The 25,256-nt window shown below is 38.3% G+C and overlaps 1 protein-coding gene and 1 pseudogene across 1 annotated transcript in view; one reads left to right on the top strand and one right to left on the bottom strand.

The window, feature by feature from the left end:
* Positions 1-25,256, top strand: part of SEC63 (SEC63 homolog, protein translocation regulator) — an 83,899-nt gene that overhangs the window by 18,751 nt on the left and 39,892 nt on the right. Inside the window, exons 2-7 of the mRNA XM_034962655.3 lie at positions 6,526-6,625; positions 11,111-11,225; positions 13,813-13,925; positions 22,287-22,348; positions 22,938-22,996; positions 24,317-24,367. Coding sequence (XP_034818546.1) covers positions 6,526-6,625; positions 11,111-11,225; positions 13,813-13,925; positions 22,287-22,348; positions 22,938-22,996; positions 24,317-24,367 — 500 coding nt within the window. The remainder of the gene's footprint in view (positions 1-6,525; positions 6,626-11,110; positions 11,226-13,812; positions 13,926-22,286; positions 22,349-22,937; positions 22,997-24,316; positions 24,368-25,256) is intronic.
* Positions 5,858-5,952, bottom strand: LOC112440214 (U6 spliceosomal RNA; annotated as a pseudogene).

Genomic DNA, 25,256 nt, shown 5'->3' with positions numbered 1-25,256 from the left:
ATATATTAAATTAGGATAATATTATGTGGGAGAAGTAGAATGAAGGACTTTTCATAAATTTTTGTAAATGGATGATGATGGGTATGAAATTGCTGTGGTTTTTAGCTTTCTTTGGATGCATTTAAAAGAGATGGAATTATTTTAAAATATCAGCTTTACAGTTGCAGCAAAAGCAAGAATTGACAAATGGATCTAATTAAACTAAAAGATTCTGCACAGCAAAAGAAACTATCAACAGAGTAAACAGACAACCTACAGAATAAGAGAAAATATTTACAAATTATGTATCCAACAAAGGTCTAATCCAGAATGTATAAGGAACTTAAACAACTCAACAAGCAAAAAATATCCCCATTAAAAAGTGGGCAAAAGTCATGAACATTTCTTAAAAGAAGAAATTTTTTTTTAAGTGGCCAAGAAACATGAAAAATGCTCAACATCACTAATCAGATAAATGCAAATCAAAACCACAGTGAGAGATCATCTCATACCAGTCAGAATGGCTATTATAAAAAAGTCAAAAAACAGATGCTAGGGAGGCTACAGGGAAAAGGAAACACTTATACGCTGCTGGTGGGAATGTAAACTAGTTCAGCCACTGTGGAAAGCAGTTTGCAGATTTCTCAAAGAACTGAGAATTGTGATTTGACCCAGCAATCCCATTACTGAGTATATATCTAAAAGAAAATAAATTGTTCTGCCAAAAAGACGTGCACTCATGTTCATTGCAGCACTGCTCACAATAGCAAAGACATGGTACCAACCCAGGTGTCTATCAATAGCGGACTGGATAAAGAAAATGTAGTGGCCGGGCGTGGTGGCTCATGCCTGTAATCCCAGCACTTTGGGAGGCCGAGGCAGGTGGATCACCTGAGGTCAGGAGTTCGAGACCAGCCTGACCAACATGGAGAAACCCTATCTCTACTAAAAATTCAAAATTAGCCAGCCGGGTGTGGTGGCACATGCCCGTAATCCCAGCTACTTGAGAGGCTGAGGCAGGAGAATCACTTGAACCCGGGAGGTGGAGGTTGCAATGAGCTGAGATTGCGCCATTGCACTCCAGCCTGGGCAACAAGAGCAAAACTCTGTCTCAAAAAAAAAAATGTGGTACATATACACTGTAGAATACTATACAGCCATTAAAAAGAATGAAATAATGTCCTTTATAGCACATAAATGCAGCTGGAGGGTATTATTCTAAGTGAATTAATGCAGAAACAGAAAACCAAATACTGCATGTTCTGACTTATAAGTGGGAGCTAAACATTGGGCACACATGGACATAGTGATGGCAACAATTGACACTGAGGTCTAGTAGAGGGAGGAAGGAGGGAAGGAGACAAGGGTTGAAAAACTGTTGGATACTATGTGGTAAGCAGGCAAACAGATTTGAAGACTTTAGATCTGGCTAACATTCCTTCACCTCTTTGGGTTCTATGATTATGGTGCTAAGAGTTCACTCAGTAATACTACTGACTGGCAGATCATGCAGCATGGACAGAGTGACTGTTTTAGCAAAGGCACTATGTGGTTTATGAAGCACAGGCATAACCCAAATCTAGATTATCCCTGCAGCTTTACTATATAAAGTTCGGCTGCTGACAGCAATTATGACACATTATTTATATTGTTTTATGATCTTAGGATTTCCTGTTTCTATACATGTGGATAATTTCTTTAAAAATAATACAAGTTAAGGATACTCCTAACATAATTTTTAGTGCCCATGAAAATAGTAATTCAATAAGCAAGAAGTTTATAAGTGAACTTCATTTTATTCTGTTAAGTGTCTTATTAAAAAACTGTCTGGAAGAACTTGACTCATAATAGTTACTTTGACTTGAGGTCATTCATACAGGGATTTTGAATGTGTACCATGAATATTTAGTTTTGCTGGAAATCTAACTGCTACTATGTTAATGTGTAAACTGTGGCCTGTGGTACTTACTGATTGATTGAAATAGTCTCCTAAAAGGTTAAGATTTAATTTTTAGGTTGGAAGAGTGGGGCATACAAGGTCCATGCACACATTGTGTGGCCCCCAAGAATAAGGGGCTGAAAACCGTATGTACTTTCTCTTGGCCAGGAACAGTAGAACATCATACCTTTGAGTAGATCAAACTGCCTGCTTCATAAAGAGACTTCAGCATTGTTCTTATAAAACCTCATCAAATGTTTCGTTGATTTTATACTTGAAAGTGGGATACTGTAGAGGCTTAATTTAATAAAATACATATTTAAAAATCACTAGTGGTATTTTCAAAATTGTTCTCTAAACCATGAAAATCAGAAAATTAACATTACCGCCATCTCATCGTCTGACTCCATTTGGGTTTTGTCACTTTCTCAGTGATGTTCTTTATAGCAAAATATCCAATTTAGAATCACATAACATTTAATTGATGTGTTTCTTTAGTCTCCTTTAGTCTGAAGTAGTTATTCACTTTTCCCTCTGCTTTAAAGATTAGAGACCCGTTATTTAGTAAAATGGATTTGAATTTGGGTTGTACAGTGTTTTCTCATTATTAGAGTCAGGTTGTGTATCTTAGGCAGGAATTTCACAAAACTGATTCTGTGTTCTTGTATGCTGTCAGGTGGCATATGATTTTAGGTTGTCTTTTTTTCTGGCGATGCTCACCGATCACTTGATTGAGGTGGTGTCTGTTTAGGTGTTTTATATTTGTTTCCTGTTGCTGCTGTAACAAATTACTACAAACTCATTGGTTTAAAACAGCACAAATTTGTTCTCTTAATAATTCTGGAGGCCAGAAGTCCAAAATCAGTTTCTTTGGGCCAAAGTCATGATGTTGGCAGGGCTACTTCCTTCTGGAGGCCCTAGGGTAGAATCTGTTTTCTTGCCTTTTCCAGCTTCTGTAGATAGCCTGTATTTTTTTAGCTTGTGGCCTTTCCTTCATCTTTAAAAAGGGCATTAGTCCAGCATCTGCTTCCATTGTGACATTACCATCTGTCTTTGACCCTTCTGCGTCCCTCTTAAAAGTACTCCTGTGATTATGGTCCTCCTATGATAATCTCCCTATTTCAAGATCCTTAACTTAGTCATATCTGTAAAGTCCCTTTTGTCATTCGAGATAGTATATTTACTGGTTCCAGGTATTAAGATGTGGACATCTTGGGGGACAGTTATTCAGCCTACCCCACTGCAAAGTCATTCGTTTCCCCTTTGTAATTAGTATTTTGTGGGAGGATACTTGGATTCCTGGTTCCTGTTAGTGGAGAATGGTATTTAGAAGCCAAGATCTGCATGCTAGATGTGCTCATTGCTACTAGGATTTTTCTGCTCCTAGGCCCACTTAGTAGATAGAGCTAGGGAGTATGTATATATGTATTTAGAACTGCATTTGTATTTCTTTATTAAAAGACATTCATTCATAGTGATATTTTTAATTCCAGTCCAACAGTACAGGGTTCATTCTTGTTTTCTATTTTTTCACTCCTTTTTCTTGACAGTGGAAAACTGACTCCAGGTGTCTTTAATATATTAACTTATTCAATCAGTTCCTCTGCATATTATCAGTCTCCTTTTCTGCTACCATACTCTCCCCTACATGGATCTCTCCCTCTTCCTGATACTTAGTTTCGGTACTTCTTGCTGGGTAGTCCTCCCATGTGGATGACTTCATCTAAGCATGGTGGTAACAAGGTAGTTGGACTTCTTACCTGGTGGTTTTGGAACCTTCTATATGCCAAGTCCTTTTACTTACCTGTTACCTCATTTAAGAACTGCAGTTTTGTAGATTTTTTTTAATATGGTAAAAAAAGTTATAATTAGCCAGCTGGACTCATTTTAGATCATCTCAATTGTGTTGGCAGCATTCAAAACATCATTAAGTTATGAGCCAGTTGAACATACACCTTCTTCTCTCCATCAGACCTGATGAGTATGTTTACCTTGGCCATGCCAGTGTCATAGAGCTTCTTCACAGCCTGTTTGATCTGGTTGGCCTTGACATCCATAGTAAACACAAATGTGGTTGTGTCTTCTTCATGGCTGACTTAGTGGTCAAGGGGAACTTGATAATGGCATAATGATAAAGCTTGTTTTTTGTGGGGGTGTTCTTCCTAGGACATTTGAACTGCCTTTGGAGCTGCATTGTCTTAGGCCGCTGGAAGGTGGGTGGCAAGTCTTATTTTGTGTGGCTGTGGATGCCTTTCAGCACTGCCTTCTTGTTCTTCAAAGCCTTTGCTTTGACTTTGGCTTTGGGGTGGGCAAGGGCTTCCTCCTTTGTTTTTGGTGCCATCTTCTTAAAAAGGCAGATTTTTATTTCAAAACTTGATTTTTTTTTTTTTTGAGACGGAGTCTTGCTCTGTCACCCAGGCTGGAGTGCAGTGGCGTGATCTCGGCTCACTGCAACCTGCCTCCCGGATTCAAGTGATTCTGCTGCCTCAGCCTCCCGAGTAGCTGGGACTACAGGCACGTGCCACCACGCCTGGCTAATTATTTGTCTTTTTAGTAGAGAGAGGGTTTCACCGTGTTAGCTAGGATGGTCTCTATCTCCTGACCTCATGATCTGCCTGCCTCGGCCTCCCAATACATTTTTTTTTTTTTTTTTAAACTTGGGAGAGTCTTTCAGTCCAAGTGCTTGGGGTGAATTTAGTAAAACAATACATACTATTTTTGCTTGGGCTTAATTTCTTTTTAATTGAACTGCAAGTTTTTCATGAGGATTAAAATAATAGCTTTTTTTTTGTTGTTGAGATGGAGTTTCATTCTTGTTGCCCAGGCTGGAGTGCAATGGCGTGATCTTGGCTCACTGCGACCTTCGCCTCCCAGGTTCAACTGATTCTCCTGCCTCAGCCTCCTGAGTAACTGGGATTACAGGCACGCGCCACCACACCTGGCTAATTTTGTATTTTTAGTAGAGATGGAGTTTCACCATGTTGGCCAGGCTGGTCTTGAACTGGCTGGTCTCGAATTCCTGACCTCGTGATCCGCCTGCCTCAGCCTCCCAAAGTGCTGGGATTACAGGCGTGAGCCACTGCACCCAGCCTTAAAATAATAGCTTCTGTCACAACTCTTATATAAACTTAAGTTCTTTTTGTTTGTTTGCTTTGAGATGGAGTTTTATTCTGTTGGCTGGAGGGATCTCAGCTCACTGCAACCTCCGCCTCCTGGGTTCAAGTGATTCTTGTGCCTCAGCCTCCTGAGTAGCTGGGACTACAGGCGTGCACCACCATGCCTGGCTAATTTTTGTATTTTTAGTGGAGATGGGGTTTTGCCATGTTGGCCAGGTTGGTCTTTAACTTCTGACCTCAGGTGATCCGCCTGCCTCAGCCTCCCAAAGTGCTGGGATTATAGAGGTGAGCCACGGTGCCTGACCCCATAAACCTAAGTTTTACGGGTTTAGGAGACTTTTCCAGCTTAACACAAAATAATTAGAATTTGTGATACTGAATTTTACTCTACTTTTTTTTTTTTTGAGACAGAGTTTCACTCTTGTTGCCTAGGCTGGAGTGCAATGGCATGATCTCGGCTCACTGCAACTTCCGCCTCCCAGGTTCAAGCAGTTCTCCTGCCTCAGCCGCCCGAGTAGCTGGGATTACAGGCATGCACCACCACGCCTGGCTAATTTTGTATTTTTGGTAGAGACAGGGTTTCTCCATGTTGAGGCTGGTCTCGAACTCCTGACCTCAGGTGATCTGCCCGCCTCAGCCTCCCAAAGTGCCGGGATTACAGGCGTGAGCCACCGTGCCCGGCCCCCCTTTTTTTTTAAATAAAATTTTTAAATGGTGCTTTTTTTGGGGACGGGGGTGCTCTGAGGCAGGAGGAGTGCTTGAGGCCAGGAGTTTGAGGCCAGCCTTGGCAACATAGCAAGACCCAGTTTCTACAAAAAAAAAAAAAAAAAAAGAATACTTTGCAAATTTGCATGTCATCTTTGGGTGAGGGCCATGCTAATCTTCTCTGTATTGCTCCGGTTTTAGCGTATGTCCTGCTCCGGTTTTAGTGTATGTGCTGCTGAAGCAAGCACTCTACCTTTGTTTTAACTGCAAGTTGATTTTATGTTACAGCTCTAAATCTTACTAGTTTTATATCTTAAATAGATGAGATCTAAACTTTGTTGATTAGAAGACATTTTGATAGGCATTTATTTTTGTGTTTGAAGAGTATTATTTCTGCTTAGCTTCCTTAATAAACCATGTTTTAACTGTTTTATACTTCTTGTTCCTTCTACAGCAGAGGGGAAAGAGGGAGAGAATTTCCCAGAAATTACTGATTATATCTGACTAAATATTTTGGGTGCAAGTCAGTTTTTGCGTTTTCATTAAGTCTCATTTCCAAAATGGTCACTTGGTAGTTGAATGAAGTTTTCTAGATAGGTTGTTTGTTCTAAATGGCAGACAATTTAGCCTATCTTGTAAGTTTTTTAAAGGCTATTTGAATAGGCAGTAATTTCATGTTCCATTAAACTATTAGCGTGGTAATGAAGGTTAGTTAACCAGTTAGCTGGTTTTACCTTCACTTGTGAAAAATGGTTTTTAATTCATCTTATTTTTCTTTCTTGACAGAGCAAATTCGATTAAAGAATATCAGAAAAGTATATGGAAGGTGTATGTGGTATCGTTTACGGTTATTAAAACCCCAGCCAAATATTATTCCTACAGTAAAGTAAGTAATGGATTTCAAGAAAAAACCTACTTAATGCTTACTCTTTGCTAGGTCATACAACATATACGTGTAATGATGAATAAGTCATTGTGTCTGTAAAGAAATTGTAATCTATAGTAAGGGTAAGATAGGAGAAAATGTGGGAACAGTCTGAACAGATTGGTTTAGAAGTTCAAAGGAAGGGGAGTGTACTGTTGCTGGAGGTCGGGGGTAGAAAGAGATAAGTCATATCTTGAGGGACCTTGTGCACCTCGTGCCAAGATTTGAATTTTATCTTAAAGACTATGGGGGAATCTTTAAAAGATTTCAGAAGTGGAGAGGTGACATGAACAAGTTAGCATTTCATGGTGATAATTAAAGTTTATTGAGCACATACTGTATGCTAGAATAGGGCTTTATATGTTATCTAATTTAATTCTGTATTAACTTCAAAGTAGATGGTTTTGCATTTTCTCAGATGAGGAAACTAAGGCTAAGAATGATGACATAACTTGACCAAAGTCATGTAGTTAGAAGTGTTGGATCAGGGACCTAATCACCCTTTATTTTAAACAGGCCATTAACATGTTTAGTTACAGCAGACCAGTTTAATCCTGTGAGGCTATGGGGTGTACTGGTTAAACACAAGGCTTTGGACATTTATCCTGCGTCATCAGTTTAGGGGTAATAGATGAAACTGACAGGAGGTGAGAGAGTTACCATTATTGGACTACTATGTCTTGTGAATTACCTACATTTATCCAGTAGATTGGAAGAGAAGATGTAGCAAAAGAAATTAGTGAGAGTAGAAACAGTTATTTAGAAATCTTGGTTTAAATGATAGTTTTTTTCAGCATAATTTCAGGGCGTTTAGTTTTTCTTTGTAAGGTTTGACTTTACCTAATTTAGTTTCTTTTTCTTTTTCTTTTTCTTTTTTTTTTTTTTTGAGACAGAGTCTTGCTCTGTTGCCCAGGCTGGAGTGCAGTGGCACTATCTTGGCTCACTGCAGCCTCAGCCTCCTTGGGCTCAGGCATCCTCCCACCTCAGCCTCCTGAGTAGGTGGGAGTACAGGTGCGTGCCACTACACCTGGTTAATTTTTTTTTTTTGTATTTTTTATAGGGATGGGGTTTCACCATGTTCCCCAGGCTGGTCTCGAACTCTTGGGCTCAAGTGGTCTGCCTGCCTCGGCCTCCAAAAGTGGTAGGATCACAGGCGTGAGCCACCTTGCATGAGCCACCCAGTTTAGTTTCTTTGCAGGAGGAGGGAAATTCTAGCTTTGGTGTTAAGAGTTCTTTAATGATGTGAAACTAAAGGCAAAGTTAGTCTTGAAAAGAGTAATTTTCTCTTCACTGTTTATTCTTTACTGTTGGTTCTCATTTTAAATTAAATTTTCCTAAAGCAGCAAGACAGAAAACAGTCCCCCCCTCCCCCCCATATCTGCAGGTTCCAAGTGGGAAGATTCACCCAACTGTGAATCGAAAATATTTGGGGGAAAAAAGCAATAAAAATAACAATACAACAATTAAAAATATAAATGAAAATACAGTGTAATAACTGTTTCCACAGTGTGTATTGTATTAGGTAATATCAGTAATTTAGAGATGATCTAATGTACATGGGAGGATGTATATAGGTTATATGCAAATACTACATCATTTTATACTGCGGACTTGAGCATCCATGGATTTTAGTATCTGTGGGGGTCCTGGAATCAGTCCCCTGAGGATACCAAGGGACGCATGTATTTTTGGCCTCCCAGTCTCTTGTCTGGCTTTGTTCAACGCTTTGTGGGTATCTGAACGTGTTTTCACGGAAAAAAACTTTTATGAAGCTTTTTTAGTGATTAATAAAGTGATTTAATTAAAGTACAGATTAAGGGAGTTTAAGTAAGGAAGAATTAAATATATACTGGTAACAATTTAGATAAGGTCATAAACCATTAAAACTTTTACTACTTAATCTTGAAGCATTCTTTCAAAGTTAAACAATTGTTGTGTAATGCTTCTTTTCTGACACATCTGCGAAACTAAGGCATGTAATTTTTGGAAGTTGCTTCTAAAGATGACCCTTCAGGCTGGGCGTGGTGGCTCATGCCTGTAATCCGAGCACTTTGGGAGGCCGAGGTGGGCGGATCACCTGAGGTCAGGAGTTGGAGACCAGCCTGGCCAACATAGTGAAACCCTGTCTCTACTAAAAAAATACAAAAAATTAGCCAGGCATGGTGGTGCGTGCCTGTGGTCCCAGCTACTCCGGAGGCTGAGGCAGGAGAATTGCTTGAGCCCAGGAGGCGGAGGTTGCAGTGAGCCGAGATTGTGCCACTGCACTCCAGCCTGGGTGACAGAGTAAGACTCCGTTCCCCACCCAGAAAAAAAGATGACACTTGAAGTTAATTACTGAAGCCAAGTATGGGGAAAATGCTTATCTTTTCAGAGGAACCAAACAGGTTTTTAAAAAAAATTGAGCACAGAGCATGATGTGATCCGTTATGTTTCTATCTTTGCTTTGGCTCTCAGGAAACTGTAGAGCATGGCTTTATTGGTTGTGGTAATTTTCATCAGCCTTTGGATTCTGTTATGAGCTTCTCCTTTCCTCTTCTCATTCCTTGGCTTGGAGAACTGGATGCTCCATGTAAAACATACGGTTTTAGCATATCCTAGGTGTTTTGTTCCTTTTGCCTTGCTTGGTTTTAAATCTTGCTTTTTTGGTTTCCAATTTCATTTTATCTTTGTTTTGTGAGCTTTGTTTGTTAGCCTTTTGGATGAGTTGGGAAAACAAAAGGGGAATTAATTCTTGTGGGAATAAAGCATATTTTCAATTTTTGTTTTGTTTTGTTTTTAGCATATTGAGGCTATTACCAAATTTTGAGTTTAAAAAGTGTTAAAAAAAAGTTTGCTGTTGTAGGCTGGCCTCGGTGGCTCATGCCTTAATTCCAGTGCTTTGGGAGGCTGAGGTGGGAGGATTGCTTGAGCCTGAGAGGTCGAGGCTGCAGTGAGCCATGATCATGATTTAAAAACAAATCATTCCAATTTTGTTTAATTTGGCCTCTTAAGATTCATTTGATGTCTTTGTCTAACAGTTCTTGCTCAGTGTAACAAATTGTCATACAAAGGGTATAAGAAATAAAAGTCATTCGGTATAAGAAATAAAAGTCATTCATCACCTAAAGCTAGTTATTATTAAGATAATTACTTTATGCACTTATTTATAATAAAACTTTTATATACATAGAGTTTTGAAAGCTGTTTTGTAAATTTAACAATATAAGATAGATAGTCATCCACAGCAAATATTTTTAGTAGCCAGAAAGTATTTCACTGTAGAGGCTGGGCACAATCGCTCACCCCTGTAATTCCAGCACTTTGGGAGGCTGTGGCGAGCGGATCACTTGAGGTCAGGAGTTTGAGACCAGCCTGGCCAACATGGTGAAACCCCATCTCTACTAAAAATACAAAAATTAGCCGGTGTGGTGGCGTGTGCTTGTAGTTTCAGCTACTCAGGAGGCTGAAGTTGCTGTGAGCCAAGATCGTGCCATTGCACTCCAGCCTGGGCAACAGAGCGAGACTCCGTCTAAAAAAAAAGTTAATCAAATGTACAAATGAACTAATGGTACATCTCTACAGTGAAATACTTTCTCTTATTTACATCTGTGACCGCCGTTTTAGACTTATTCTTTCCAAATTATTTGAAGTGAAATGGTTTGATAGAAAAACGGTATGTATTTCTTTAGGGCTTTTAATACCTTATTGCCAGATATTACTTTAGAGTGTATAGTGTATGAGAGTTTCTCTTTTTCTTTAACCTCTCCAGTGCTGGTAATGTTAATCTTTTACATAATTTTACTCACTAGAACACATTGGAGGGAGCAGAAATTAGTTTATTTTCAAATGATATGTTCTTTTATACCTTTATTTTAACCGATTATGAACATCCTTCTATAACTATTTATTGGCTACAAAATGTTGCATTGTGTGGCTGTATCATGGTTTATTTAATTATTTCTTTGTAATTAGTTTATTTAATCAGTTCCTGTGAGCGGAAATTTAGGTCGTTTCCAAAGTTTTACTACTATAAACAAGGCTATGTATTTATTTTTGCACAATTGACCAATTGTTTTTCCTACTTTATCTTAATAAAAGTGTAATTGCTGGGTCAGAGCAATTCTTTTTTACATTAAATGGTTTACTTAGTATTTATATATTTTGATCTAATTTAATGCGTCCAGTAAGTTAATAAGTTGAATTCACTTCTGTATTTAAAGTTGTGCAAATAGTAACTGAGAAAATCTATGACATAGTAGACACTGTACTAGATTATAAAGAATGCAGAGGTAAAAAAGACACTGTCGTTGCTGTAACAGGAGTTTGTAACCCAGTGATTGTAGAATTTGAGTCAGTAGCATAGTGATATGGTACTACTGTAGAGTTTTTGCCTTGACCTTGCCATAATATCTTTAGACTCTATGCAGATGTATTTGTTTATGATTCACTTACCTTTTTCCTAAACAGGAAAATAGTTCTGCTTGCAGGATGGGCATTGTTCTTATTCCTTGCATATAAAGTTTCCAAAACAGACCGAGAATACCAAGAATACAATCCTTATGAAGTATTAAATTTGGATCCTGTAAGTAGTATTTTAATATAATGCATATTAGTTTAATGATCCCATGAAAATGCTATAGGTCCTCATTCTAAAAGAAATTGTCTATTCCTATAGAAATCAGACTTTGGTCAGTTTGTTTATTAAAATAAGATGTCTAATCCTCTGTTATTATAATTTAAGCTATAACTGTTGATTGTTATGTTATTAATAATTGGTTTTCAACTGCTAAAATATAAGAATATTTGAAGATGAGAGGAGAGGTTAACATTTTTTTTTACAGAGTCTCACTCTGTAGCCCAGGCTGGAGTGTAGTGGTGTGATCTTGGCTCACTGCAAGCTCCGCCTCCTGGGTTCACGCCATTCTCCTACCTCAGCCTCCCAGGTAGGCGCCTGCCATCACGCCTGTCTAATTTTTTGTATTTTTAGTAGAAACGGGGTTTCACCATGTTAGCCAGGATGGTCTCGATCTCCTGACCTTGTGATCTGCCCACCTCGGCCTCCCAAAGTGCTAGGATTACAGGCATGAGCCACCGTGCCCAGCCTAAAGGCATATTTTTAAGAGAGATCTGTAATATTGGTTAATTCAAAGTTAAAACTGGGAGGATAATTTGTGTTAGTTGAATGATAAAAATCTTATGACCTTGTATTCATTGACACTTAAGCAATGTGGTAAAATCTAGGTTGGGGGTCTTAGAAAGAACTAATATCAGCCAGGAACGGTGGCTTACACCTGTAATCCTAGCACTTTGGGAAGCTAAGGTGGGAGGATCGCTTGAGGTCAGGAGTTTGGGCAACATAGTGTAGTGACACCCAGGCTGTATCAAAAAAAAAAAAAAATTACCTGGGTGTGATAGCAACACACCTATAGTCCTAGCTACTTGGGAGGCCAAAGTGAGAGGATAGTTTGAGCCAAGAAGGTTGAGATGAGTGAGCCATGATCCGCACCATTGCACTCTAGCCTGGGCAGCAGAGTGAGACCCTGTCTCTTAAAACTAAAGTGAAACTAGTATCATTAATGTCATTGTCATGGAAATTTAGGTTAACCTTGAGTGTGCCCCTTAGGTGATTTTTTGATTAAACCTGATTAATGGGTTCTAAATAGAAAACTAGTCTTTTGGCCAGCCGCAGTGGCTCGTGCCTATAATATCAGTACTTTGGGAGGCTGAGGTAGGAGGATTGCTTGAGGCCAAGAGTTTGAGACCAGCCTGGGCAACATAGGGAAACCCTCATCTGTACAAAAAACTAACACAATTAGCTGAACGTGGTGACACACCCCTGTGGTTCCAGCCACTTGGGAAGTCAAGGCTGCAGCGAGCTGTGATTGCACCACTGCGCACTCCAGCCTGGGCGACAGAGCAAGACTCTGTCTCAAAAAAAAAAATCTTTTGCGTTTATCAGTAGAATGTTAGAACTGAAATTAATGATAGAGATCATCTAGCCTTTTATAAAAATATATAATTTTTTAAACCTGGGAGCATATATTCAAGTTGCCCTGAATATATATATATGTACTCCCTATTTATTAATTTTTTTTTTTTTAAAGAAAATGAGGCCTGGAAAATTTGTGTCTTGTCTGGGGTTCCAAGCTTCTTACTTAGTAGCCAAGCTCAATCTAGTGCTCTTTCTATTTTCTCCCCCATGGCACTTACTTTTACTTTGAGTCTTTGCTCAGTAGATGGCTTGATCCAGACATTCATATAATACAAACTAAGGAGGGTATGTATCATCTAGTTTTCTGTTTTGTAGAAGAAAAGTTTACATATCATGTGATTTTTTCTTATTGCATTGATCATAGTCATTAAGAGAGATTTTAAGATTAGAAGGGCAATAAAAAACAGTGAAAAAATTATTAATAGAAATCGAGACTAAGAAACCATTAAGGTCAACTTGATAGACAAGCAGCTGAAACCAGGTATTCCTCAGATTATTCCTTAGAAAGTTAACCTTTGATTTGAGGATTCTTTGAGCCAGATTTAATTTATTGTGATTATTTTTTGATATTTATTTATTTTTATCTTTATTTTTTGAGAGACGAAGTCTCACTCTGTCAGCTACGCCTGGGCAGCTCACTGCAGCCTCTACCTCCTGAGTTCAAGTGATTCTCCTGCTTCACCTTCCCAAGTAGCTGGGACTACAGGCGTGCATCACCACACCCAGCTAATTTTTGTATTTTTTAGTAGAGTTGGGGTTTCACTATATGTTGGCCAAGCTGGTCTTGAACTCCTGACCTCAGGTGATCCGCCCACCTTGGCTTCCAAAGTGCTGGGATTACAGGCTGTGCCTGGCCTATTTTTTGATATTTAAATGTCAGTATTATTTTATGTAAATGTGTCATCTGTTTTCACTTTCAAATTATCAGTGCTTAGTTTACTATGTGGCACATAGTAGGTGCTCAATAAAATACATATATTGGACAATATAAGTGTTTTTATTTAAAAATATATGGGATGAAATTTATGGGAAAAATATATAGGATGAAAAATGGATTTTGTCTTTCTCAAAATACTGAGTAGTTCATATTTTAAGTTCAAAATAGGATTATTTCTTTACAGAATTGTGCTTATTTTTGCTAACAGAAAGCTTGTTTTTTGTTTTTTTTTTTTTCCAGGGAGCCACAGTAGCAGAAATTAAAAAACAATATCGTTTGCTGTCACTTAAATATCATCCAGATAAAGGAGGTGATGAGGTTATGTTCATGAGGATAGCAAAAGCTTATGCTGCGTAAGTATCAGGATCCATTACAAATTTTTAAGAATGGTACAGATAAGCCAGGTGCAGTGGTTCATGCCTGTAATCCCAGTACTTTGGGAGGCTGAGGCAGGAGGATCGCTTGAGCCCAGGAGTTTGAGACCATCCCTGGCAACATACCAAGACCCCATCTCTACAAAAAATAAAAGAATTAACCCTGTGTGGTGGTGTGTGCCTGTAGTCCTAGCTACTTGGGAGGCTGAGGTGGGAGCGTTGTTTGAGCCTGGGAGGTCAAGGCTGCAGTGAGCCGTGACCATGCCACTGCAGCCCAACTTCGATGACAGTAATACTCCATCTCTAAAGAAAAAAAAAAGAAAAGGATAGTTTTCTGTTTTAATAAAATATTAAAATAGTTGTCATACACTTTTTCCAAGTGCTTACTTCATGTTGAGTCTATCATTTAGGGGACTACACAGCAGCACTAACGTGGTAATTTAATTTAATTAAACTGTAATTTTTGCCATGTAAACTTGATTAAATTAAGTGGTGAATGATAAGTTAATTGAGCTATTTTATTAGCATCTTGATTAGAGGAGGGTATACTTAGATCTTACCATTTCTAGATTTTTTTTTTTTTTTTTTAGGCTTGATCTGTTTCTCTTGTTTTGGCAATGTGTAGCTTATCTCATTTAAACTATTTAAAGACAAGTTTAATTTGGACTTTTAAGTACTTCATTTTTGGTGTCTTTTTCTTTTTAGAATTTCGTCACACAAGATTATTCTTAGTTAATAACAACTGTACTTGTTGAGATGTGGATTTTTAAGGTCTCCTTTTTCACTGCTCAGAAACTGTCTTCACAAATCTTTTCAGAACTTCCAAATAATTTTCCTTGTTGGTCTTATACCTTAGGTAAGGTGCATTGTTATTGTGAGATACATATATTCACATATGCGTTATATGCACACACATATGTCTGTGTATTTATAAAGTTTGAGGAACATTTGTGCACACTTTTGGGAAGCAGAATAGAGTATGTAACATTAGATGCAGTGATCTTTTGGGTATTAATCTTCCAAGAGATAAAACTTAACTAGATTCTTCAGGACTCTTGATAAGTACATCCCCACACAGCTCTTACATTGAATGAAAGACTGAAATGTGAGATTGTCTGTCTTTTGAGGACTCAGTGATGTATAATTTTGTGAACTCATTTTAAACGTGTAAATAAATACAAGCATACTTTGGAGATACTATAGGTTCAGTTCCAGTCTCCTGCAATAAAGCAAATATTGCAATAAAGTGAGTCACAAATTTTTTTGTTTCCTACTGCATATAAAAGTTGTTTATACTACACCATAGTCTATTAAGTGTGCAGTAGCCTTATGTCTTTTTTTTTTTTTTTTTTTTTTGAGACGGAGTCTCGCTCTTTCGCCCAGGCTGGACTGCAGTGGCGCTATCTCGGCTCACTGCAAGCTTTGCCTCCCGGGTTCACGCCATTCTCCTGCCTCAGTCTCCCGAATAGCTGGGACTACAGGTGCCTGCCACCACGCCCGGCTAATTTTTTTTTGTATTTTTAGCAGAGATGGGGTTTCACCATGTTAGCCAGGATGGTCTCGATTTCCTGACGTCGTGATCCGCCCGCCTTGGCCTCCCAAAGTGCTGGGATTACAGGTGTGAGCCACTGTGCCCAGCCAGCCTTATGTCTTAAAAAACAGTGTACATACCTTAATTTAAAAATACTGTATGGCTAAAAAATGCTAGTAATCTGAGCCGTTGACAAATTACATTCTTTTTGCTGGTGGAGGGTCTTGCCTTGATGTTGATGGCTGTTGACTGATCAGGATAGTGGTTACTGAAGGTTGGGCTGGCTGTGACAATTTCTTAAAATAAGACGACAATTAAATTGACTACATCATTTAAATTCTTTTCATGAAAGATTTCTCTAGCATGTGATGCTATTTGATAGTATTTTATGCACAGAACTTCTTTCTTTTCTTTTTCTTTTTTTTTTTGAGATGGAGTCTCGCTCTGTCGCCCAGGCTGGAGTGGAGTGGCGCGATCTTGGCTCACTGCAACTTCCACCTCCCGGGTTCACGCCATTCTCCTGCCTCAGCCTCCCGAGTAGCTGGGACTACAGGCACCCGCCAACATGCCTGGCTAATTTTTAATATTTTTAGTAGAGACGGGGTTTCACCACGTTAGCCAGGATGGTCTTGATTTCCTGACCTTGTGATCTGCCTGCCTTGGCCTCCCAAAGTGCTGGGATTACAGGTGTGAACCACCATGCTCAGCCAGAACTTCTTTCAAAATTGGAGTCAATCCTCTCACATTCTGCCACTGCTTTATCAACTAAGTTTATGTAATATTCTAAATCCTTTATTGTCATTTCAACAATGTTCACAGCATCTTCATCAGGAATAGGTACCATCTTAAGAAGCTACTTTGCTCAACTATAAGAAGCAACTCATCTGTTCAAGTTCGATCATGAGATTGCAGCAATTCAGTCACATCTTCAGGTTCCACTTGTTTAGTTCTCCTGCTATTTCTAGCACATCTGTAGTGACTTTCTCTACTGAAGTCTTGAACTGCTCCAAGTCATCCATGAAGGTTGAAATCAACTTCTGGCCGGGCGCGGTAGCTCATGCCTGTAATCCCAGCACTTTGGGAGGCCGAGGCAGGTGGATCACCTGAGGTGAGGAGTTTGAGACCAGCCTGACCAACATGGAGAAAACTCTATCTCTACTAAAAATTCAAACTTAGCCGGGTGTGGTGGGGCATGCCTGTAATCCCAGCTACTTGAGAGGCTGAGGCAGGAGACTCACTTGAACCTGGGAGGCAGAGATTGGGGTGGGCCAAGATTGTGCCATTGCACTCCAGCCTGGGCGACAGAGTGAGACTCTGTCTCAAAAAAAAAAAAAAAAAAAAAGGGAAATCAGCTTCTACCAAACTCCTCTTGATGTTGACATTTTGGCCTCTTCCTGTGAATCACAAATGTTCTTAATGGCATTTAGAATAGTGAATCCTTTCCAGAAGGTTTTCAATTTACTTTACCCAGATCCATCAGAGGTATCACGGTGTCTGTAGCAGCTATAGCTTTACAAAGTGTATGTCTTCTTTTTATTTTTATTTTTTTTTGAGATGGAGTCTCACTCTGTTGCCCAGGCTGGAGTGCATTGCTGCGATCTTGGCTTACTGCTACCTTTGCCTCCTGGATTCAAGCAATTCTTCTTCCTCAGCCTCCCGAGTAGCTCGGACTACAGGCATGCACCCCCATGCCTGGCAAATTATTGTATTTTTAGTAGAGACAGGGTTTTATGTTGGTCAGGCTAGTCTTGAACTCCTGACCTCAGGTGATCTGCCCACCTCGGCCTCTGAAATTGCTCAGTGCAAGTCTTACTATTTCTTAAATAATAAGACTTAAAAGTCAAAATTACTTTTTGATCTGTGTGCTGCAGAATGAATGTTGTGTTAGCAGGTTTGAAAACATTAATCTGTTTGTACAGCTCCATCAGAGTTCTTGAGTGACCACGTGCGTTGTCAATGAGCAGTAATCTTTTGAAAGGAATCATTTTTTTTTTTTGAGCAGGTCTCAACAGTGGGCCTAAAATATTCAGTAATCCATGCTGTCAACACATGCTGTCATCAAGGATTTGTTGTTCTATTTATAGAGCATGGCAGAATAGATTTAGCGTAGATCTTAAGAGCTCTAGGACTTTTGGAATGGCACACCAGCATTGGCTTCAAGGTAAAGTCGCCAGCAATGTTAGCCCTTACCAAGAAAGTCAGCCTGTCTTTTGAAGCTTTGAAGTCAGGCATTTATTTCTCTCCAGCTGTGAAAGTCCTAAATGGCATATTTTTCCAGTATAAGGCTATTTTGTCTACATTGAAAATTTGTTGTTTAGCCACCTTCATTGTGATCTTAGCTAGATCTTCTGGATAACTTGCTGCAGCTTCCAAATCAGCACTTGCTACTTCACCTTGCACTTCTGTTGTAGAGATGGTTTCTTTTGGAAAATCTTGTGGACCAACATCTGCTAGCTTCTGCAGCTCCCTCACCTCTCTCAGCCTTCCTTAGGGCCTTGCTTTGGATTAGGCTTTGGTTTAAGGGAACATTGTGGGTAGTTTGATCTTCTGTCGAGACCACTGAAACATTCTTCAAATCAGCAACAAGGCTGTTTCACTTTCTTATTATTTGTGTGTTCACTTTTAAGTTCCTTTAAGCGCTGTTGCTCTGAATTCACAACTTGACTGTCTGGCACAAGAGGCCTAGCTTTTGGCTTGTTTTGGCTTTTGACATGCCTTCTTCTAAGCTTAGTCATTTCTAGCTTTTGATTCAGAGTGAGAGACGTGTGAGTCTTTTTTCGTTTGAACATTTAGAGGCCCGCCAAGACCAGCTCGGTCAGGGAGACCCTAACCCAGCGACCCTAGAGGAATTAAAGACACACATACAGAAATAGAGAGGTGTGAAGTGGGAAATTAGGGGTCTCACAGCCTTCAGAGCTGAGCGCCCTGAACAGAGATTTACCCACATATCTATTAACAGCAACCAGTCATTAGCATTATTTCTATAGATACTAAATTAACTAAAAGTATCCCTTATGGGAAATGAAGGGATGGGCCGAATTAAAGGAATAGGTTGGGCTAGTTAACTGCAGCAGGAGCATGTCCTTAAGGTACAAATCGCTCATGCTGTTGTTTGTGGCTTAAGAATGCCTTTAAGCAGTTTTCTGCTCTGGGTGGGCCAGGTGTTCTTGCCCTCATTCCGGTAAACCCACAACCTTTCAGCGCGTGTGTTAGGGCCATTATGAACATGTTACAGTGCTGCAGAGATTTCGTTTATGGCCAGTCTTGGGGCCAGTTTATGGCCATATTTTGGGGGGGCTTGCTCCCAACAGAGGCCATTTTAGGGTTAGTAATTTGCCCAATTTGAATCTTGTGTGTCTCAGGGAATAGGGAGGCATGAGGAGTGGGAGAGAGATGGGGGAATGGCCAGTGAGTGGAGCATTCGAAACACATATGTATTAAGTTCTTTTTCTTCTGCAGGTGCAGTTTGTGTGCCAGCCCCACAATGATAATAGAAATGTCAAAGATCACATATCACTATAACAGATAAAATAATAGTGAAAACATTAGATATATTGTGAGACTTACCAAAATGTGAGAGAGGGACATGAGGTGAGCACATGCTGTTGGAAAAATGGCACTGATAGAATTGCTTGATGCAGGGTTAACACAAATGGCAGAAAAACACGATTATCTGCAAAGTGCAATAAGAAGTTTGCTTGCAATAGCATACTAAGTTATAATAGCAAATTGTGAAAGTGGCATGTAAATGACAGAAGTTTGGGAGATATCACCTTACTTATTTTTGTACTTAGTAGAGGATATTGATTATGTCTCTTCTCTCCCCGTGTTTTGTGGCTTGCTGTTTATCTATGTGAATTACTATATGATTCTGTAATAAAGCAGTGCCATTAGGACTTTTGAAGTGTGTACTACATTTTCTGCGTAGCAGTTGTCCTTGAGGTTACTGTCTTTCAGTTAGTGTCTCCTTCAAGCATTTACTCTCTTTTCACAAGTATTGGTATGCCTTGATTGCTGTCTTCAGGTAATTTAAAAAGACATTTCCAGAGGAAGTCAGGTAGCCAAGACTAATTAGTAGTTTTTATTTTAGTGCTTTGGTGAAATCCCCCCACCCTATCCCCCCAGTCTTTAGGTATTTTAACATTTTCAAGTTTATAATTTTGTTCTCAGATTTCTGGAAATCTGACTATGATGTGTGGTCACTATTCTGAAAAATGCACAAGAATAATATAAGGTGTTTAGTTTTAACTCAGTTATGTGGTTAAACTGTAGAATATTTTATGTATAAAATGTCTTAAATAGTTGACGTTCTGTAAGACCAATGAAAAAGTGAAGTGATCGTGGGACCTAGAACTTTGAGATTATGTAACTTGCATAAATATAACTATATTAGATAAAGGTGTATATTTTACCAACTATAAGTTCTAAGTGCTTGAGTTGAAGTTCCTATCTCATGAATAACTCTAGCAGCCTTGGAATGCAGTTATATAGGCTTTGATGTGCAAAGTTTTTTAGAACTTGCTTAGGTTATTTGAGATCATTTTTCTCTCCTTAGTTGCCTATTATAATAAACCAGCTGGGTCATTTCATTTTTTTTTTTAATCAGATTTTCACTCTTTCCTTTAGGAGTTATACCATTGAATTCTCTGGTTCATTATCTAGATAGAATTGAGATTTTGCTCTCAGATATAAAACCTGTCTTTAAAGCTATTGTATAGCAAGTGGGCAGCGTTCTTGTCACCTTAAAGATATGTTAATTTTTATAAAAGCATATGGTTTTTACAGATGAGCATGTAACTTATAATAACTGTGCATAGCCAACTCATGGTGACTTGTTTACAGTTTAGTGAAAGCATTCTCTAGATCAAGATTTATGATCTGGAGTTCCTGAAATTGTATACAAAATTTATGTGTCTTTGTAATGTGCATTTTTCCCAGGGCAAAGGAGTCATAGATTTCCTTAGATTCATAAGAGAATCTATAATCGTCCTCTGTTACCCCAAAAAAGTTAAGGGATATAATCATGTTTAGGACACTACACTCACTGAATTTTCAAAAATTCTGTTAGCATCATTGATCTTGTTTAAGCTTGTTAAATGTGAATTATACTAAAATTACGCAGCTTTTAAGTACTTTAACTCTTAGAAGTGGTATTATACTGAAATACTAAGTAACAAAAATTCATTTGCTTCTTAAACTGACTTTAAGTTGCTGACTTATTTTATTAGATTGAATGTTCAACATGGTTCCCATCACACAGCAGTTGTAGAAGTCAGTTTAATGAGTGAGTTAATGTAATCGTAACTCATAGGTCTGTGTAGGTTGCAAAATCAGAGTGTCTCTGATGTGAGCTATGCTTTATTTGGCAAAATCTGGGAGTATTGTATAGAGGACAGAGCAGTTTGTTTTGCATAATCACAAAGGCAGAAGGGGACAGAGATGGTTATTTTGGGCAGAAGGATCCAATTAGAAGACAATAGTGAAAGAAACAAGCTAAAACTCTGAGTTGGGTGGACAGTTGTACAGGGAATCTAGGACAAAATTTTTGAGAAACATCCCTCAATTTTGAAAAGAAAATCTTAGCACTATTCCTTATTAACTTGCAACCTGTCTAGTAATGCTTTTTATTGGCTCCTGTATTTTTCTGTGGCCTTTCATCAAATAGTGTAAGTGGAGTTACAATTAAATAAGGATTAAAGACATCAAGGCACCTGTTTGCATAAATGACTAAATTGATAAATTTAAAAATATTTTCAAGTCATCGAAAACTAATGAATGTCCTTTTTGCTATTTTATAAAGGTATTTCTGCATTGCCTATCTCAGATTGGAGTTTTGTTAAATAGAAACTACATTGCCTCTTAAGTTTTGAGAAGTAGAAGTACGGTTAAAATTAGATTTGACCATATGGAAGATCTTTTACCAGTTGGTCTCCAAGAATGTCTTCCTTATTATGTTATTGGTCATTTTTGAGCGTGTGTGTTGGTGGGGTGGTTTCTGCCTTATATTCCTTAACTACATTGTATATTTTTGTAAGGAATTGGGAATTCATTTTAATGCTTTTTAACATCTTCACTGGGAACTGGAATAAAGTTATTCTTGACTCTGTACCTTGAGCCATTGTCAAAGTCAGGGGTTACATTTTAGGTATCTAAAAATTACTCTTTAACTTTCACATTCCCTGGGTTAGGAAGCTGCTGTTTAGGAGAAATTTTCCTAGTTCTTCTGGCAATTGGCTTAGGAGAAAATTATGATCTTAGCACAGTGCAAATTACCTTACCCACAGCAATGGAGTTTTACATGGGGTGGTCATCTGTTTCTTTCAGAATGTGGTGCTATTGTTTTGTGGGGAAGCTACCATTATGAATTAAATTTATGTTTTTAAAAAATGTGTATTTATCATTATTAATGTATAAACATGCTCATTGAAGAAATTTTGGAAAATATATGAGAGTATAAGGGGAAAAAAATCCCCTACAATTCTCCCTGCCTTCTTAGAAAATGTAGTTGCCTTTAAAGTTTGATCTGGTTGAACTGAGAACCATCTGGTTGAACATGAGAACTGGTTAAGCTTGAGAACCATGGGCCAACCAGGAAATAGTATCAAGACGCAATAGTTAGCATTTTCTGTTAATGCAGCATTTCTTGCTCCTCCCTTTCCCTTTCTCCTGATTTCAGAGAAACTTTTCTTGATTCATGGAATCAGTATCTTCTAAGAAATGAGTTGGTTGGCTAATGGAGTTTGTCTATATGAGTACTTGTTTTTCAGATGTGGCTTTCTAATTTTGCAACTTTGTTCTTTTGATGCTAGTTTAACTGATGAAGAGTCCCGGAAAAATTGGGAAGAATTTGGAAATCCAGATGGGCCTCAAGGTGTGGTAAATGATGATTTTAAAATACTGGTGATATGGTATATATTATAAAAATGTTAACCAGATTAAAGGAATAAAATTATTTTCTTACTAAACTTATACTCACATGGAGTTTAACATAGATAAATTGAGCTCTCATTAATTTTTGCTTTATTTTTCTTTCTAAAGACTAGTTTGAAAGATATAATTTAAGTTGATCCGTAGAGAAGAATAATCACTATCATTTCCAATTACTAGTTGATAAAAATTTGGAGGAAAAAATCTTATTTTTCTTTACAGACTTCACATTTTCTCGTGTTCATAGTGTTTATGTAAACTCAGGACATATAAAATAATTTATATTTTCTTGAGAGAAGGAATTTGTACTTACAGGGTTTCTTTTTCCTTGAAAAATTTGAAGTTTCAGATATAAACTATATCCCTGAACTTTTGTGTAATGGGGGCCTACTAATAAGATAATCTTTCTCAAAGTTTGTTTTTGTTTTGTGGGGGAGAGTTCTGGGATATATTATAGATCCCAAATATATTTAATGTATTTATTAAAACTGAAAGTAGAGATTCTTCAGAAACTGGTATTTTTTCTGTTTCAGCCACGAGCTTTGGAATTGCCCTGCCAGCTTGGATAGTTGACCAGAAAAATTCAATTCTGGTGAGTGCATTTAAATAAGATACATTATGATGTATTAGACAAAATTTTTGTTATGTACAATCTGTCTTGGTAATACAAGAACTATTACAAAGAAAATACTGGTGTGCCATTCATTCATTCATTCATTCATTTGAGACAGAGTCTTGCTCTATTGCCCAGGCAGGAGAGCAGTGGTGTGATCTCGGCTCACTGCAACCTCTGCCTCCTGGGTTCAAGTGATTCTCCTGCCTCAGCCCCCTCTGAGTAGCTGGGATTACAGGTACCCACCACCATGCCTGGCTAATTTTTGCATTTTTAGTAGAGATGGGGTTTTGCCATGCTGGCCAGGCTGGTCTCGAACTCTCAAACTCCTGACCTCAAGTTATCTGCCTGCCTCAGCCTCCCACCATGTTGGGATTACAAGCATGAGCACTATGCCTGATTTTAATTTACAATAAATTAAATTGTATATATTCCATATGGTATTTCAGGAGGAGGTAGGATATCAGACTTCAATCACTGCAACCCTAAAATGTCAAGAATTATCTTACTCAGGGCTACATTCCTACTTCAACTTTCTTGAAAATAATTGTCTAAAGGCTGTCTTTGAGGCAATAAAAACAAAATCCACATAGTCTGTAATTTGTTTTGAAAATGGCTATTAAGTTATTTTCTGGCAGATTAAAATTGGTTACCTTGAGGGGGTATACAGTTGCTGCATAAGCTTGTTTGTCATGCTTCTGGTTAGTAGGAATAGTCGAGAAGGAATAAGTTACTACCAGATTTAGGATCAAGTAATAGGAGAAAAATCAGTAGGTAAAAATTGCTAGTCAGCATTATGAAGTGACTCCTTGATATTTAGCTAAAGGAACCTTTGGCCAGGGGCTTCTTATCTCATTTGTTGCCAGAGCACTAACTACTGAGAGGTTGTGGATATATAAATACCTGCCTGACTGGAAGAGAAATGTAATTTACAAAACTGTTTTGCTGGTGTTAATCTGTATTGTGTCAGTAAATAAAAAATTAAAAGGTAATTTATTATAGTGGATATGAACATAGGCTCTAGAGCTGAACTACTTGGGTTCAAATCCTGGCTGTGCAATTTGCTAGCTGTGTCCTAGGACAAGTTATGTAACCCATGTGTACTGCAGGTTTTCTACCTACAAAAGGAGGGTAATAATGGTACCTTCCTCTTGGAGTTTGAGAATAAGGATTAAACAAGATAATACATGAGGAATCCTTTTAATAGTGGCTCCCCCATTGTAAGCCTCAAAATAAATTCATGGATGTTGTTTTAATTTACCTGACGAAGGCCATAATTCTTTTTCTCTTCAATTCTAGGTTTTACTTGTATATGGATTGGCATTTATGGTTATCCTTCCAGTTGTTGTGGTAAGTTTTAGCTTTTTAAGTTAATGTTTTTTTTGGAAAGGAGATTGACATGTTTTGGAGTCTCCCTATAACATTTTAAATGTATGTTAGAATATAACCCATTGATCCTTGAATTTAAGAGTCTTGCCACTGAAGCTGAGGTGGGAGGATCGCTTGAGCCTAGGTGTTTGAGGTTGCGGTGAGCCATGACCCCACCTCTGCACTCCAGCCTGGGCCACAGAGTGAGACTCCAACTGAAAAAAAAATTATATAACTATACTTTTAATGGTCTTCTAAACGTGACATTACTTGAGCATGATGTGTATATCCTCCCAATTCAAAAATTACCCACAACTGACCGGGCATGGTGGCTCACTCCTGTAATCCCAGCACATTGGGAGGCTGAGGTGGGCAGATCAATTTAGGGCAGGAGTTTGAGACCAACATGGTGAAACCCTGTCTTTACTAAAAATACAAAATTAGTCGGACATGCTGGTTCGAACCCAGGAGGCAGAGGTTGCAATGAGCCGAGATTGTGCCACTACACTCCAGCCTGGGTGACAGAGCGAGACTCTGTCTCGAAAAAAACAAAAATCACAAAAGTTACAACTGAGTTAACACAGATACATATATACATATGTATACATATGTGTGTATGTATATATGTATGACATACGTATATGTGTACATATGCATGACAGATGTGTATAAATGTATGACACGTGTATATATGTATGACATGTGCATATATGTATGTCACGTGTGTGACGTGTGTGACACGTGTATATGTATGACGTGCATATATGTATATATGTATGACATGCATATATGTATATATATATTTTAAATACAGGGAAACTGTCCATTTTAATTTTATTTTTGTTATTTATTTATTTATTTTTGAGACAAG

This window comes from Pan paniscus, chromosome 5, assembly GCF_029289425.2.
Source record: "Pan paniscus chromosome 5, NHGRI_mPanPan1-v2.0_pri, whole genome shotgun sequence".
Classification (NCBI taxonomy): Eukaryota; Metazoa; Chordata; class Mammalia; order Primates; family Hominidae; genus Pan; species Pan paniscus.
Note: the sequence above shows the minus strand (reverse complement) of the source record. Positions and strands in the feature narration are given on the sequence as shown.